At 54.1% G+C, this 16,509-nt stretch overlaps 1 protein-coding gene across 4 annotated transcripts in view; it reads left to right on the top strand.

The window, feature by feature from the left end:
* GALNT2 (polypeptide N-acetylgalactosaminyltransferase 2) overlaps positions 1–3,937 on the top strand; it is a 194,846-nt gene extending 190,909 nt beyond the window's left edge. For 2 of the 4 annotated variants that reach the window (XM_040464851.1, XM_040464847.1), the window contains exon 16: positions 1,481–3,937. In XM_040464851.1, the coding sequence (XP_040320785.1) occupies positions 1,481–1,636 (156 nt within the window). In that variant the 3' untranslated portion in view covers positions 1,637–3,937. The remainder of the gene's footprint in view (positions 1–1,480) is intronic. The other 2 variants (XM_040464850.1, XM_040464848.1) reach the window with 1 other exon arrangement.
* The last annotated feature ends 12,572 nt before the right edge of the window (positions 3,938–16,509 follow it).

The following is a 16,509-nucleotide window of genomic DNA, read 5'->3' as shown; positions in this document are numbered from 1 at the left end:
GTTAGCGGGCCGTGCGAATGCGTATCCCAGGGTCCCTGTGCAGAAGGTCGGTTCCCAGGGAGCTGGGCTCCCCTCCACCTCTTCTTGCCTCCTTCCCCACCTCGTTCATTTGCCATTTGAGACGAGGCTTCTCAGCTAAATTTATCTTGAAGCCGCACCGTCCTGCCAGTTGGACCATTTGGTTTCTAGGCACGTCTGTGTGCTCGTGTTGTGTGTGCATTTGCAGAGTCAGAGGGGAAAGGGAGGCAGGAGGAAGAAAATTCAATTCCACGGTGTCAAAAGGATTTGCAGAAATACTTACGGAAAGGAGCTTTAGCGCACACAGTGTAAAAAATTAATTAGAATCACAGACTATGTTAATGAAGGGAGAGCTTTGGGGAGAAAAAAGTGTGATACTTTTTTTTTTTTTTTTTAAAAAAAAAAACATTGGAGATTCCTACATGGGGGTAACCAGCAGGGGGGGGGGGCTCAGATTTCCTGCCTTTCCTTCCCTTTCCTTTAGGCTGTGGGCTTTGTCTCCTGACTTGGTTGGTTGGTTGGTTGGTTGGTTGATGAGTTGATTGATTGGTGAGTTGATTGACTGGCTGATTGAGTTTGGTTAGCTGGTGGGTTGAGGTTGACGGGTTGGTTGCTGGGTTTGGTTTTGGTAGGGGGGAGGGTGCGCACGCTTGAGTAAGAAGACGTTCTGCCCTGTGCTCTCCAAGTGCCCCGTTTGGAACTCGGTTGTGCCAGGCAGAGCACTGGGAGACTCTAGTGTGGCTGAGGCAAGTTTCTCACACACACGGCCCCCAAGGAGCCCACAGACTAGTAGAGAAAACGGACAGTCCAGAAACAGGTTCCTCAACGTGACATTCTGGTCACTCAAGCGTCTCTTTCCCTCTCGCTGCACCCGACACAGTTCCTCTGGCTCAGCCGAGCAGGAGGGCCTACGTGAGAGTGTGGAGGTGCCCAGGCCATGCCCTCCGGGCAGGGCTGCCTTCCAGTAACCAGGGGCACGATTGGGGTCCCCTCTGACCTGGCTCAGCTTCCTGGGGCTCCTTCCTTGAGGTGAAGGATCATCAGATGAGGCCTTCTCGGGGACGAATGCAGAGTCCCTACGTCAAGTCCTTGTAATGACTGAGGATAGCAGGCGCCCAGGCGCTGGTGCTCGGACAAGGGCACAGCCACGGGAGGGAGAGGGCGGGACAGGAGAAGCAGTCCCCGGCGGCCTGGAAAAGGAGGCTTTGCGTTGCAGACCGAGGCGGAGAGCGGAGGTTTCTTTCCTGGGCGCTTCACAGCACCTGGGGCTGCTTTGTGGGGGGGGGGGGGGGGGCCCCCGTTGGTAACTCCCATCCATCGTGATCAGGAACCACACCCCCCCCCCAAAAAAGATACTTGGTTCTTTGGGTTTTTAATGTAGCCAGAAGACGCCGCCAAAAGGATCTGTTTCGTGCTGTTCCGTTCGCGCCCTTACTGTAAGGCATTCTCCTGTCTTCTGCAGAAGTGGGAACAGATCGAGGGCAACTCCAAGCTGCGGCACGTGGGCAGCAACCTGTGCCTGGACAGCCGCACGGCCAAGAACGGGGGCCTGAGCGTGGAGGTGTGCAGCCCGGCCCTGTCCCAGCAGTGGAAGTTCACGCTCAACCTGCAGCAGTAGGAGAGCCGGGGAGGCCGCGCCGGCCTGTCTCCTACACCGTCGGGCTGAGTTTGGTGATCACGTTATTGATTATGTTTCTTGAACTTTCCGCGAAACTATATACCTCAGTATTCCATCACGGTCTGAAAGTCGGAGAACTTCTGCGAGGCGCGGGGCCTGGGCGGACACGGAAGAGGCCAGGAGAGAGCAACGGCTCTCCTCCCCTCACAGGAGACAGCCGGGCCCCCTTTCCGAGGCCACGGCCCCCCCGGTGCCCCCCCCCACCCCCCGGTTTCGGCCGGGGAAGCCCCGGACGACCCCCCAGGGACGGCGGAGAAGCGGCCCGAACGCGTACGAGTTGGGGGCGGGGAGGGTGGAAGGGGTGTCGTTGCTACGTCACCACGAGGAGAACTCTCTCGAAATCTCCATGTTTGATCCCATTGAAATCACGTCGGGTTTCCACAGCAGCGAACCACGTCGCTTTGCAGGTTTACGTCATAGTCCCCTGTCCCCACTCCTCTATTCCCAGCTGTCTTCCCAGCACAGACCCCCCCTCTTCCACATGATGTACTTGCTGTATCTGAGTATGAACTTTTCTACAGTGGGACACTAAATATAAGTATATAGAACGAACGTACGGTCAGTTCCCTATGGTTTCTGTAGGTTGTTCTCATCTTGTAAATTCTCCACAGAGCAGTTCACAGCCGGAAGGAAGAGGGACGGGGCTCTCCCGGAGGGAGGAGGTGGTCTCCTTTGCCCCCTGGAGCATCCTCATGAGCAGGTGCTATGGGGGCCGCTGGGGGGGGGCGGCCCGGGGGGGGGGCTGCCCTACACAGGGCGCCTCTGTTGCCTTCAGCCCGGAAGTCACCGCCAAATGTTGGGATCCACATTTTGTGCCCTCGGTATCTGTAAACGTGGATGGGTTACTTATTTTAGCAGACGTTGCTTTGGGTCTTTTTAAATTCCAATTTCTTTTCTCTTAGGGAAAAAAAAACAAAAACAGACAAAAAAAAAAACAAAACCACCCCTTCCCACGGCCCTCAGTAGGTGATGGCAGGAAGCTGTCAGGGACCAGCACCGGACTCATCGGGAGAGTCTGGGCGAGCTGGCAAGGCTGGCCACGGTCCCTGGGCTCTGGAATCTGGCCTGCCTTACTGTCCCTCCCGGGCCCAGGTGACTGCTGTCGGTCATGGGCGTTGGGTCGACCGTTAGGAAAGGTACAAACCGAAAGACGCCTGATCCGTTGACACGGAGGGCATGGAACACGAGGCTTGTGCTTTAGGAAGCAGCTGTCGGTATAAACCACGAGACCGGAACTAAAGCTACTACCAGGAAGAGGCACCCGGCAATGTCCCCGCAGAGTCCTCCTTGCCTTTGCGGCGGCCCCGCACGCAGGGACAGAGTGGCTCCTTGGTCATTCTCGCGGCCACTGCCTCCCTCTCCCCTCTCCTGCCTGCTGCCCACACCCAGGCCCGGTCTCAAAGAGGCTGGCCACCCACAAGCTGTGGCACCGTGGGGCGCGCATCAGAAATTCACCTCCTCGGGCCCCTTTGGGCAGAGACTGGGAGGTCACAGAGTGAGAAGCGTCCCCAGAAGATTCCGCTGGGTTGACGCTCTGCAAAGTGCCACTCTCTTCCCTGCCTGTTCCTCTAGGAAAGGGGATCTTCCTGGTCTTTTGTTCTCCACTGCACAAGCCCTGCGCGTGTTTGCTCCGGGACGCTGGGCTCGGGCGTAGAGGCGTGGCCAGGTGACTGTCCTGTGTCTTCCTTTCTGGCCCCCTGCCAAGCACCCAGAGGTGCTTTCAGCGGGCAGGGAGGCCCTAGCCGGCTCGACGCGGCACACCTGTGTCCTCAGAGGCTGGTCTCGACTCCAGGTGGGCCCCTGGGGAGAGCGTCAGGTACCCGCGCGAGGCTGTGGGACGCAGGCGGGGCGGGAACCAGTGTCTACAGGTGAGCTATGTTTACATGACACAGTGTGCCAAAGTGACTTACTGTGGTTGCGTTATTTTTTTAGTCATCGGGACGATCCCACCCTCTCCCGTTTTTACAAGTACGGATTCTTTTCCTAAGAGCCCTTTGAGCAAAGCGTGGCAAAGTGAGTCGTCTTCTCTGTGGTGGTCTTTTCTTACGTCCTCATAAACGCTAAAAACGATGGTATCTGTGAGTATGTTTTGCAAACTCAAAATATAGTTTGGTAAATTTTTTTTCCAGTTGATTTTTAAAAAGAACTGCTGTACAGAGCTTGTACTTTGTCCATTTTATAGATGGAAACCATCCTCGAAAATTGTTTAACTTAAATAAAGAGAAGATACTTTATAGATAACGCTCTGTGCTGGTGGCTAACGTCATTCCCGGGCTTTACAGGATGGAGGGGACTAGTGTGGGAGGACCAGGAAGACGGTCTGTCTGCTTTGGGGACCCTGCTCAGTGACCATTTCCTATCGCACTTCTAAAACGCATTCACTTTTTACTGCTGCGCCCTCGCGGGGTTTATTCTTATTTGTAATAATTACTGTTACTGTTCTTGTTTGTGGAACGTTCCCGATGTGTCTGCCAGGCCCTGAGCCGTGCCCCGGAACATACTCGGAACATACTCTCGTCGCTCACAGTAGCCTGTGAGACAGAGTGATGGGCTGCCTCTTGTAGCTGGTCAGAGAGGCTGCTGCTGGAAGCCCTTAACCTCCTCAAGGTCAAGGGCTATAACCTGCTCAAGGTCATGCCACTTCTAAGTGCTCACCTGGAGTCTGCCCTGGGTACTTAGAGCCTGCATGCCAAACCGAACTGGCGTGGGGGCAGGGGGCAAATATTTTCACAGCTTCTTAGCATTTAAATTTTTTTTAATGTTTATTTATTTTACAGAGAGAGAGAGAGAGAGAGAGAGAGAGTAGTGTAAGCCGAGACGGGGCAGAGAGAGAGGGAGACACGGAATCCGAAGCAGGCTCCAGGCTCTGAACTTGACAGCACAGAACCTGACGCGGGGCTCGAACCCATGAACTGTGAGATCATGACCTGAGCCGAAGTCTGGCACTTAACCAACTGAGCCACCCAGGCACCCCAGCTTCTATAGTATCTTAAATCTATATACCTGCTTACCATTTTCCTGGGGCTCTTCAATGCCGTCTGAGGCTGGCTGAGGTCCTTTCCCTTCTGTCTTTTAACATCGCTACCGTTGGGGTACCCAGGGAGCTCAGCCATTTAAGCGTTCAACTTTGGCTCAGGTCATGATCTCACGATTTGTGGGTTCGAGCCCCCAGGTCGGGCTCTGTGCTGACAGCTCGGAGCCTGGAGCCTGCTTCGGATTCTGTGTCTCCCTCTCTCGGTCTCAAAGATTAAAACATTAAAAAATTAAAAAAATAAATTATAAAAGTAAACATTAAAAATTGTTTTTAATAAAATGAAATACCTACCTTTGAAAAACCCCACCGGCATGTCAAGAAAACACTGAAATGACTGATTTTTTTGTTGAGCAATTTGGATTGCGATTGGGGTGTGGGGAGTCACTGAAAAGGCTGGACAGATGAGTCTTTTTAATGTTCCGGAAGCCACATTTCTGCATCCCCTTTCTCCATTATTCGAGACAACCAAACACTTGGTTCTCCTGCCATCTTTTAAAAAGAGCTCTTAGCATAATTGCGCAGTATCCCTCAGAGTCCTTTAGGAATGGTGGGGTTGGGGGCGGGGGTCTTGCTTTGACATCAGGGAAAAGCTTATTCGTTATTTGTTGAGAAACTATGTTGTCCTGATAGTCCCGAAGACGTAGGAGGGGAGGAAACATTAAATGCCAGGAAAGAGGACAGTGTGCTTTGTAGCCTCTGTTTGGGGTCGTTGCAGAGACCGAGACTGGGTAGTCCAGCCAGCTGTGCCCTCTGGAATGTTCTGGAAGAAGTTTGGGCTGGTCCAGGGGGAGGGGAGCTCTATGAGCTCTGGACTGGAGCAAGAGGACCAGATCTGCAACATTTTTTATAATCAAGTGTGTGACTTGACCCAGCTATTTGATTCTGCAGTAATCACATTGAAAGAATATACGTATGTATTCAGCCAGGGGGCGCCCGGGTGGTTCAGTCCGTTCAGCATCCGACTTCAGATCCTCTGTCCCCCTCTCTCTGCCCCTTCCCCACTTGTACTCGCTCAAAAATAAATAAACCTTAAAAAAACATCAGCCAACAAAATAAAATCTTTTATGCTCTCTCCCGTCTATGGATGCACCTGAAAGAAAGAAAATTCTCTCCCGAAACCAATTTACCAATATCCCTAACTCATTTACCAATAATACAGTGTATAGATGCTTGATTTTCTGTATTATGTGTGCCTGCAAATGACATACGTCATTTCCAAAAAACCTTAGGGTCTCAAAGCAGTAATGAGAAAGATTGGCATGTCAGCTCCTGCCTGAGCTCCTGGGGGTCTGGGCCCTGCTGGGCCAGGGCTGCAAAAAGGACCACCGTGGTCCTCATCCCGGGTTCCACCCACGGGGGAGTCAGACTTTGAACCAGACCTTGAACACAGTCATGAGAATAAAGACTGAGTCTCCTTATTGGCCGGGCCGCCTCACCGCTGTGTGAACAACTGCCTGGGGGAGGGGTCACCAGGTGAGGGTCAAGATGTGAGACCGTGGAGTGGCTGATGCGGGCTCACCGAAGGACTTTCAGAAATGAGCTGTCGTGTTGCTGTTGAATTGCAGAAGATTCTCTGTTAGAGCACTTTTTTGGATTGGGTGGGAGAAATCCTAGTTACATACAGATTAGATTAAAAGAGACGTTTGTTACCTTGTATAACAAGAAATCCACAGGTGACAGGGTTCTAGGTCAATCCTGGGGCTTGACGTTGTCGTGAACAAAACGAACTGCTTTCTGCCTGACTGCCCGCCTCCCCCCTCCCACCCAGGCTCTTTCTCCTTTCTCCCCGTGTTTCCTTCGCTCTCTCTCTCTCTCTCTCTCCCCCCCCCCCCCCCCCTTCCTCCCTCCCTTCTTCTTTGCCCTGCCTGCCTTCCTTTCTCCCTTCTCTTTCCCTTCCTTTCTCTCCTTGGAGAAGACACATCTTTCCCAGTGACCACCCCACCCCACCCCACCCCTGCAGGACCAGGCACTCAGGTGCTTAGTCAGCCAGCAACGGTCCTATCCCAGGGCCACTGTCCTCAGTCGTGGAAGTGGGTTCTGCTGGCAAGGAGGACCAGGAAGGGAGAACTGCTCATCCTTGCAAGAGTCCTGGAAGCAGCTGGACAGGCGGGGCCTGTGGACAGCTGGACGGCCATGTGGTCGCAGCGTCCCTACATCCTCGAGAGCGGTGGCTTCTGGGGCTCCCGGTGTCTGATGTTTGCCGGCAACGTGGGGTTTCTTCTGAGGTTTTCAAATGAATAAAACCCGTGGCCTGGGATTACAGAGACGACTAATTAGACGGAGACACAATTATCACAATGTTTTGTGATACGTGCTTCTTAACGCATTAAATAACGAGGCTTCTAATCTCGTAGCTACTGTTATTTCAAAGTCGTGATGGGCATGAGCAGGATTTTCAAAAATCTGCAATAATTAATGTAATATGAAAATACCTGTGATCTTTTTTTCTGAAGATTTTATTTTTTTAAGTAACCTCGACACCCGACACGGGGCTCGAACTTACAACACCCAAGATTAAGACTCACGAGCTCTACCGACGGAGCCAGCCAGATGCCCCTGTGATCTTCTTCTTCTTCTTCCTTTTTTTTTTTTTTTTTTTTTTTAACTGGTGACAAAGTTCTCGGTTCAGTTGGAGTTCTCCAATTCAACTGGACGTTCGTGAAAATAAAGATGTCATTTTTTGCCCCACCGAAGTTTCCGGACGCCCTGAATTCTAAGACCCCCAGTGTAGATGACACTCACGACTTACGTCTGCGATCTGGGACCATCTCTGAGCCTCGGGGGGTTCGTCTCCTTGCTGCAGCATCACATGGGAACAGTGTGTGAGGCAGAGCGAAGCATAGGTGAATTGGACGTTGACCTTGGACCTGGGCCCCCGCCCTGATGCTGAAGGCCAAGTGAGAAGAGGTGCCCCTTGGGGACAGACTTGTGTGAGCCACGCACCCGAGAGTCACGGTCACTGAATTTGCATTCGTGTTGAGAAATAATAGGTAATAAATGCCTTGGGCGGGCGAGGGAGGGAGCCCAGGAAGGGCCGCAGGGAGGCCCCCTCGTCCTTAGGACGTCCAAGCGCCGGTTGAACCTATGACCTGGGGGCCAAGGGGCCTGGGGTTCTCTGACCGACTTCTCGCTCTCTTGGATCCGCACGGGAAATGCAGGAGGCAGAAGATCGTCCAGGGAGCAAGGAAGCAGAATGGGGATGTTGCAGAAGTGCTTCGGGATGAGAGGAATGGAGAGGTTTCTCGACCGCCATTGGCACGGCCTCTTCCGGGAGCCCGTCACCCCCAAGCCCGCCTTGTGTGGACGGTCCACCTGCTTCCGCGGAGCTCCTCACCGCAGGCCTGCCCAGGGCCGCACCAGCACTCGACGGGGGCGAGGTGCGCGATCGATGGAACACCACTGCCGGGTGCCACGCGGGGCGTGAGTTTCAGGATAGAGAGTAAGGCTTGAGGGGAAGCGAGAAAGGCAAGTGGAATGGGGTGACCCCAAGAAGCCTGGCTGTGACCTGCCAGGCCCTGGAACCAAAGTGCCACCCTCCAAATCCCCTCTAATCTTCACCATCCACAAAGCAGTTGTCACCCCTGTTTCACCATCGGGGAAACTGAGGCTCCCATAAGCCAAGCCATTTGTCCAGTTTGCTCACAAGAGCAGCGAAGAGACAGGGGCCGTGGGTGGTTAAAGGGGGGCGTGGAGCCCAAGCGCAGAGCTGTGGGGGGATAGGGCGGTGGCTGGAGGGGGCTGAGGGGACAGAGGGCGGGCATGGTTCCTCACACCACCTGTGTCACCCAAGACGCGCCATTTAACCCGGGCCGTGAAATGGGCACAGTCGGCTCACGCGGGATGATTGCCAAGAACAGGGGAGTCGTGAAGAGTGCCTCCCTCCTGGGCAGGGGTGGCGGCTGCCACCAGCCAGCATGGTTTCTGCTGCGGGCTTGTGGGCACGTGGGGGCCACAGAGGGAAGGGCGACCGAACAGGGGAACTGAGGCGATCCGCGCTAGAGACGCTGAGTTCTCCGTGCACGTTACACATCCTGGGAGTGGCGCCAGGGGCCTCAGAAGAGGGACAGCTAAGCACCTCTCAATCCTATGTGTTCCCCTCCCCCGGCCACATGCCAGGAGCAAGACCCGGTGAGAGCATGGCCCGCGTCTCTCCAGTAGGGGGCAACAGTGGGGGGTGGGCAGGGCATAGCCACAGAGCGACATCACTAAGCCACGTGGGTCAGGTCTTAGGAAGTGGAAAATAAAGTGTTTGAGGCTTGGGGCGCCTGGGTGGCTCATTCGGTTAAGCGTCCGACTTCCGCTCAGGTCATGATCTCGCGGTTCGTGAGTTCAAGCCCCACGTCAGGCTCTGTGCTGACGGCTCAGAGCCTGGAGCCTGTTTCAGATTCTGTGTCTCCCTCTCTCTGACCCTCCCCCGTTCATGCTCTGTCTCTCTCTGTCTCAAAAATAAATAAACGTTAAAAAAAAAAAGTGATCGAGTCTCATTATGGAGCCTCCATTTATGTTCCCTCCACCTTCAGAAAATTCACGTTGAGATCCTATCCCCCCACCACCTCAGGATGTGACTATATTTGGAGGTAAGGTCTTGGAACGAGTGAATAAGTTAAAGTGGGGTTATTGGGGTAGGCTCCAGTGTCTTTGTAATCTTATTTTTTAATGTTTTATTTATTTTGTTTAGAGTTCGTATTTATTTTGTGATCGAGCACGAGCAGGGGAGGGGCAGAGAGAGGGAGAGAGAGAGAGAGAGAGAGAGAGAGAGAGGATCCCAGCAGGTTCCGCGCTGTCAGCACAGAGCCCGATGTGAGGCTTGAACTCACGAACCATGAGATCATGACCTAAACCACAGTCAAGAGTCAGATGCCTAACCAACTGAGCCACCTGGGTGCCCCATGACTAGTGTCTCTAAAAGAAGAAGACATTAGGACACAGACAGACGTAAGGAAGACCGGATGAAGACACAAGGAGGAGACGGCTGTCTACACACGAAGAGAGGCCTCCGGAAGAGTCAAGCCTGCCAACACCTTGTCTCTGACTTGGCGCCTTCAGAATTATGAGCAGATAAATCTCTATTGATTAAGCCACCCAGTCTGTGGTTCTTTTTTTGGCCCCCCTAGCAAGCTCACGCAGAATTTGGGACCAGGAGCTGGGTAATAAATACCTAAAAAGTATGAAAATGGCTTCAGAACTAGGCACTGTGTAGAAGCTGGAAGAGTTTTGAGGAGAATGTTAGAAAAAGCCTGGATTGCCTTGAAGAAACAGTTGGTAGAAATACAGGCATGAAAGCAATTCTTTTGAAGGCTCAATGAGAAAAGAGAAAAGAGAAAAGGGAAGGGAACGGAAGGGGAGAAAAGAAAAAAAAGAAAAGAAAAGAAAAGGAAAGGCTTACATCGCCTTAGGGAGATGCATATATCATCACAGAATGCTGCTAGAATATGGACAGTAAAGGTGTTCCCGGGGCACCTGGGTGGCCCAGGCGATTAAGCGTCCGACTCTTGATTTCGGCTCAGATCATGATCTCATGGTTCGTGAGATCGAGCCCCAAGTCAGGCTCCTTGCTGACAGCACAGATCCTGCTTGGGATTCTCTTTCTGCCCCTCTCCTGCACATGCTCGCTCGCTCGCTCTCTTTCTCAAAAGAAATAACACTAAAAAAGAAAAAAAGTTACAGACCATGAAATGCTCCCGAAGAGTTCTCAGATGGACGTGAGGCACCATTGACTGGAAATTGGAGGAAGGCAGACCTTGTCAAAAAGTGGCCGCAACCTTGGCTGAAACGTGTCCCAGTGTTTTGTGGACAGCAGAACTAGTACGTGACCAAGCCGGGTGCGGAGCTGGGGAGGTTTCCAGGCAAATGGTTGCAAGTACAGCCTGGCTTCTTCTTGCTATTTATAGTAAAAATGCAAGAGAAAGGAGACAAACTGGAAGAGGAATCAGAACTTGAAGATTTGGAAAACTCCCCACCTATCTGCACTTCCCAAAGTGGGAAAGCGCGTTCTGGAGAGATCTCTCAACAGGAGGCAGGGCCAAGTTTGCTACAGAGAATATAGGCCTGTCACCCGAGGATCCCAACAGCCATCTCCGCAGAAGCTGGGAATAGAAGCAGGCTTATCCAGGTCTGTGACGAGCCTCCTGTCTGAGGGCTGGGACTCCTGAGACCCATCTCAAGTGTTGAAAGAATTGTACACCGGCAGAAATGCCAACTTAGACCAAGGGGACCAGAGACGGGACAAAACGGAGGAAGGCTGTGGGACTTTTGGGACTCTGCGGGACAGCACAGCACAGCCATCCAGCTGTGAGCATGCCTTGCCCTTCAGGCCAAGAGAAGGATGACCCTGAAGACAGTTCAAAGGTCACAGGCGTTTATCACTGCCACACCGGCCCGAGGGCACAGCCCCAGGGGCACAGGGGTCAGGGCTAAGGGTCAGGGTCACCACCCTGGTGGGCCCAGAAGGCAGAGCCTGGAGCCAGAGGGTTATTCTTAGCCTTAAAATCTAGAGGAACTCGCCCTGTAGGTTTCAGACGTGCTTGGGACCGCCACCCCTTTCTTCTTGCCAATTTCTCCCTTTGGGCTTGGGGACATCTGTCCTCTGATCCACTGTTCTATTTTGGAAGCAGATAACTAACTTCACCCGGGGCGCAGGGGGGTCCCAAACAGACCAGGTTCAGCCTCTCACCGCTGGCAAAACCCAAAAGCAGAGACACGAGCGGAATTTATTAACGTGAGGCCAACACCGGGAAGACAGCCGACTGGCGGCTCAAAGACTCTCCAAAGTGCTGAAAATACTTGGAGAACATGGGACAAAGGTCAGTGGCCCCGGCATGAAGGTCAGGTGGAGGACCACTGTCTCGGGGTCAAGCACGTGGCGTCTTGTGGCTCGGAGCAGCCCTGCTTCTCCAGGGGGTAGTTTCATCACGGGATGCTGTGCCTGTGGGGGGTCTTTTGCCTGAGTGAAGAGAGAAGCTGAAACGAATTTAATTAGTACCGACTGAGGTCCGAATGGAGGTGGATGAAGTCCTCTTTCAACTTGTCGTCTGCCCTGAGACCCCAGCTTGAGACCGTCGAGAACACCTTTACCTCTGGGCTCACCCACGCCTGATTTGGGTGCTGTTTGGATGAGATTTTGGACCTGTGGTGGATGCTGGGGTCGGTCCAGACCTTTGGGGCTGTTGGGACGGGGCGAATGTGTTTTGCGTATGAGAAAGACCTCGTGTGGGGAGTCACGAAGCAGGGTGTTCTATCCCTGCCCCAAAGGACTTACGTCCGCCCTTCCCCCGCGACTCATTTGCTGCAGTGCTAACCCCCAGTACGTTAGAATGTGAAAAGGTGACAGCAGATGACAAGCTTCCCAACATTCCCAGACCTCCTGCTCTGAGTCTGATTCTCAAGCAAAAACGCAAAACGCAATGCCCACACCAACCCAGGTTGTAGGATTCTGGATCAAGTGTTCTCACCTCTCCGTACTCTTGTTCCCTCGTCGGTAAAAATGGGGATATGACAGTAACAGAGTTGCCGGGACAAGATGGTGGGGTCCTCCAACTCGGCCTTTACCCGGACCTGCTTTGCCAGAAAACCATCCCCACCCCGGGCACCTGCTGCTCTAAAGGATTTCACATCACGGATCCTCACTTCGAGATTTCGGTGTGGGATCCTTGGGTTCAGGAGCCTGTGAGTGACAGATCTCTCCACCTCACTCCGGAGGCAAGGCTGGCAGCCCAGCCCGTACCTCACCCCCCACCCCCCAAGCTGTCCCTTTGTTATTCCGACAAAGTCCCAGCCTTTCTGCCTGGGCTCTGCTCTCCCTCTCCGCTCTCCGCTGCCAGGAGCAGGTGGGGAAGTGGAGGGTGGGGAGCGGGTTCTTGAGTCCTGGCTTTGTGCAGTGAGCACGCCGCTGCCTCCCGGGGACACGCACAGTGTCCTCCCGCTGCTGGGGGTCCCCGAGAGGACCCGTGACTCCCGCCAAGGCAGGGCCTGGAGCAGAGTCGCCAGGGTGATCAACACTGCTGTCTGTCAAAAAAGTCTCTCTCCCTGATGACACGTTTGGGGAAAGAACTGCTCAGGACCGCCGCTGTCACATACCTGACCCGAATTTCATCAGCCACGCCGGTGACAGCTCAGCTTTTCCTCCTTTCTCTTGCCCTGCTGTCCTTTTAGCCCCAGAGGCAGACGATCCAAACCGCGGAAGATGTCTCCACGTCCAGCAGCCCATTAAAGCAGGGACGGTCTCTGGCACGTCCGTGGGCCCCATCGGGGAGGCGAGGGCCGGAGGCAAGGTTCACGGACACAGCCTGCCTCCCGGCGGCCTGGGTCCAGGGCCAGTGATTATGAAGAGAGGTTGCCTGGGTGATGAGATTGAGAGAGTCCAACAGATCCCCCTTCTCCAAACGGTCACCACCTGTCAATCTGTCACACCACCTGCCGTGTTACCACTAAAATCGTTTGTCCCGTGGATGTCAGAGCTTTCCAGAAGAGCGATGGTAGCCTCATGGGCAGCCAGAGGGGGCAGACGCCTGCGAGGAAGCCAGGTCCACCGTCCATATAAAGACGGGGCAGCGGGGGTCTCTAGGGACGATGCCGGTGCTCCCCAAGCCTGGCCCAGGGCTCTTTGTGTTGTGTCCACCGTCGCTGTGGATACGAAGAGCCCCCCAGCACCTCCCGCCCCTTCCAGTGAGCTCCTAAGTGCTTTTTTCTTTTAAAAAAATTTTTTTTCAACGTTTATTTATTTTTGGGACAGAGAGAGACAGAGCATGAACGGGGGAGGGGCAGAGAGAGAGGGAGACACAGAATCGGAAACAGGCTCCAGGCTCTGAGCCATCAGCCCAGAGCCCGACGCGGGGCTCGAACTCACAGACCGCGAGATCGTGACCTGGCTGAAGTCGGGCGCTTAACCGACTGCGCCACCCAGGCGCCCCAATGTTCTTTTCTTTTAATGTTTATTTTTGAGAAAGAGAGAGAGAGAGAGATCCCAGACCCTGAAACCTAAGGGAATCTGCCCTGCTGGGTTTCCCAATTGCTTGGGACTGTTGACCCCCTTTCCCTTTCACTGTTGCCCTTTTAGAATGAGAATCTTGTAACTGTTATTCTCCGGCTGCCCACCCCTTGTGTTTGGGGAATAGATTAACTTATTTCCTAGTGTCATAGGCCCAGAGAGAGAGAGAGAGAGAGAGAGAGAGGAGTTTTCCCCGGGTTGGACCATATCCAGAGTCTCACCGATACCCCATTTAGATGATGAGATTCGGAACTTTCGATGAGATAAAGATGAGATTTTTTTTTCAACTTGAGTTGAAGCTGGCGTGGGTTGAGCCTTTCAGGGATGTTGGGATGAGGTGAATATACGTGCCACGTGGGAGCGACGTGAATATCTGGCCGCCAGAGTGTGGAATGGTGGGTGGTGGGCTCAATAATGGCCCCCCAAGGGGCGCCTGGGTGGCTCAGTCGGTTGAGCGTCCGACTTCGGCTCAGGTCACGATCTCACGGTTCGTGGGTTCGAGCCCCGCGTCGGGCTCGCTGCTGTCAGCACGTAGCCAGCTTTGGATCCTCTGTCCCCCTCTCTCTGCCCTTCCCCCGCTCACTCTCTCTCTCTCTCTCTCTCTCTCTCTCTCTCAAAAATCAACTTTAAAAAATGCAGTCGAGAGTCCGAGAGTCCTGGCTCCATTGCCACACTTCCCGCCACACGGGAGCTGCCTCCTCTCGTAGGCATGTGGCCTGTCACTGTGAGGCCCAGGTCCTGCCTCTGTCCTTAAACGCAGGGTCAGCCTGAGGCAAACGGGGTGGGAGAGGCAGGAAAAGGGCTGGAGGTGTTCCCCTGGTGGGAGGGTCCTGCCTTCCACGTCCTTCCACGCTGCCCGCTGCGTCTCCGTCCTAGGCGTGACGTCCCGTCCCGGCAGGTGGCACTTGAGGGCCCGGCCTCTTCCTGGCCCGATCACAACTGACCTGCCTGTGTTACAGTCTTCCTTGGTTTCGGAGGCGATAAACTCGGGCTCCGTGCGGGGGCTTCGCCTGAGACAACAGCCGTGATCACGTGGGTTGGCCGTTGGGGCAGTTCTGTTAAAAATCTCGTTTTGCTCGTTGCCCCCACGGATCAGAAACACAGAAGTCTGTCTCGAGGCTGGCCTCCGCGCGTGCGCTCAGAAGGGACAAAAGTCAGATGGCTCTTGTCTTTCCGGGTTCTTACTCTCTCCAGGAAAACCAGCCCCCTCTGCTCTCCGGCAAGGCCAGGAGCTCCTGCAAGGCTGGGTAGTCGCCCACACCGTGCTTATCGAGAAACTCCTCCATGTCCCAACTGCCCTCAGGTCTCTCCAGGGCTGAAACAAGTGACCTCAAACCCGGTGGCTCAGTCTTATAGTCGGGAGGTCCGAGCCTGGCTTGGGGTCCGCTGGGCTAAAACCAAGATGTCTGCAGGGCTGTGCTCCCTTCTGGAGGCTCTGGGGGAGGATCCCATAGCCACATCTTCCCCAGCTTCTAGAACTTGTTCACGCGTCTCGACGTGCAGCCCCTTCCGCCTTCAACGGCCGCAGCACCGCACCTCTTACCCTTCTTCCTCCCTTGTGAATACACTTGGGGAAGGGGCTCACTTATAAAGACCCTGGGGATGACACCGGCCCACTGGGATAATCCAGAATAATCCAGCTCGCCGTCTCCAGCTGAGCTGCCTAGCAACCTTACTTCCGAGTGCCACTTAAGTTCCCGTTTGCCACATGAGGTGGCATATTCACAGATTCCAGGGAGAGACACCTTTGAGGGTCACTGTTGTCTCTACTGCTCCTTCTGTTAAGACACCGTGTCTTGGGGACGCTTGCCTAGCTGGCTCAGTCGGTAGAGCATGCAACTCTTGATCTCCGGGTCGTGAGTTCAAGCCCCACACTGGGTGTGGAAACCTACTTAAAAAAAAAAAAAAAAAAAAAAGACACCGTGTGTTGATGGGCATCACTAAAGAGAAGGTGTCCCCAGGGAAGGGTGACACATTCACCACCCGTGCCCTTTGGCCCACTGGTCACGAGAGGGTTGCTGGCCAGAGAGCTATGGAGATGGGGATCCTGGAAGGAGGCCAGCAGGGGGAAGGGGGGCTTCCGTGGTGTCCATGCGGCTGGAGGAAATGAAAGAGAAACCGAGAGCCCCTGGGCTTTGAAACGTTGGGAGTCCCTCGGGGGTGATGTTGCAGCAGAGGGAGGTACCCGCTCCAGAAACACCCCAGAGAAGGAGCAGGTGAAGCTGTTCGCAAATGAGCTGTTCTGAGAGAGGGAGTCACCGTGCCAGCTGCGCCCCCACCGCACTGACTGCTGCTCCCCAGTGTCGGGAGCCCCGTGGGCCGCCTCACCCTCCGGCTGGAAGGTGCCGGCCTTCCCATGGGGACACCGCCTCCCCCCTGCAAGTGCAGACACGTGACCGTGACCGCTGAGAGGGGCTGCAGGGCTGGCAGGGCTGTGCGGGGAGGAGTGAAGGCAGCGTGCCCCGGAGACCGGGAGACCACCCATCCCCAGGGCCCGAACCCCCAGAAGTTCAGTGCCCCCCCATTCCTGCAGCCTCTGTTCCCTGGAGGCGGGGCCCCGCCCCTGAGCTCTGAACTTCCACAGGGAACACCAAGCGGCTGATGGCTTTATTTTCCCAATTTGACAAAAAGAAAAGAAAAGAAGAGGAAAGGAAGAAAAAAAGAGAAAAAGAAGAAAAGAAAAAAAGGAAAAAAAAGAAAATGAAGAAAAAAGAAAAGAGAAAAGAAAAAAGAAGAGAAAAGGAACAAAAAAGAGAAAAAAGAAAACAGAAAGAAAAGAAAAAAGGAGAAAAG

Source organism: Herpailurus yagouaroundi, unplaced genomic scaffold, assembly GCF_014898765.1.
Source record: "Herpailurus yagouaroundi ecotype Mexico unplaced genomic scaffold, PumYag 530, whole genome shotgun sequence".
Classification (NCBI taxonomy): domain Eukaryota; kingdom Metazoa; phylum Chordata; class Mammalia; order Carnivora; family Felidae; genus Herpailurus; species Herpailurus yagouaroundi.
This window is presented reverse-complemented; position numbering and strand designations above follow the sequence as displayed.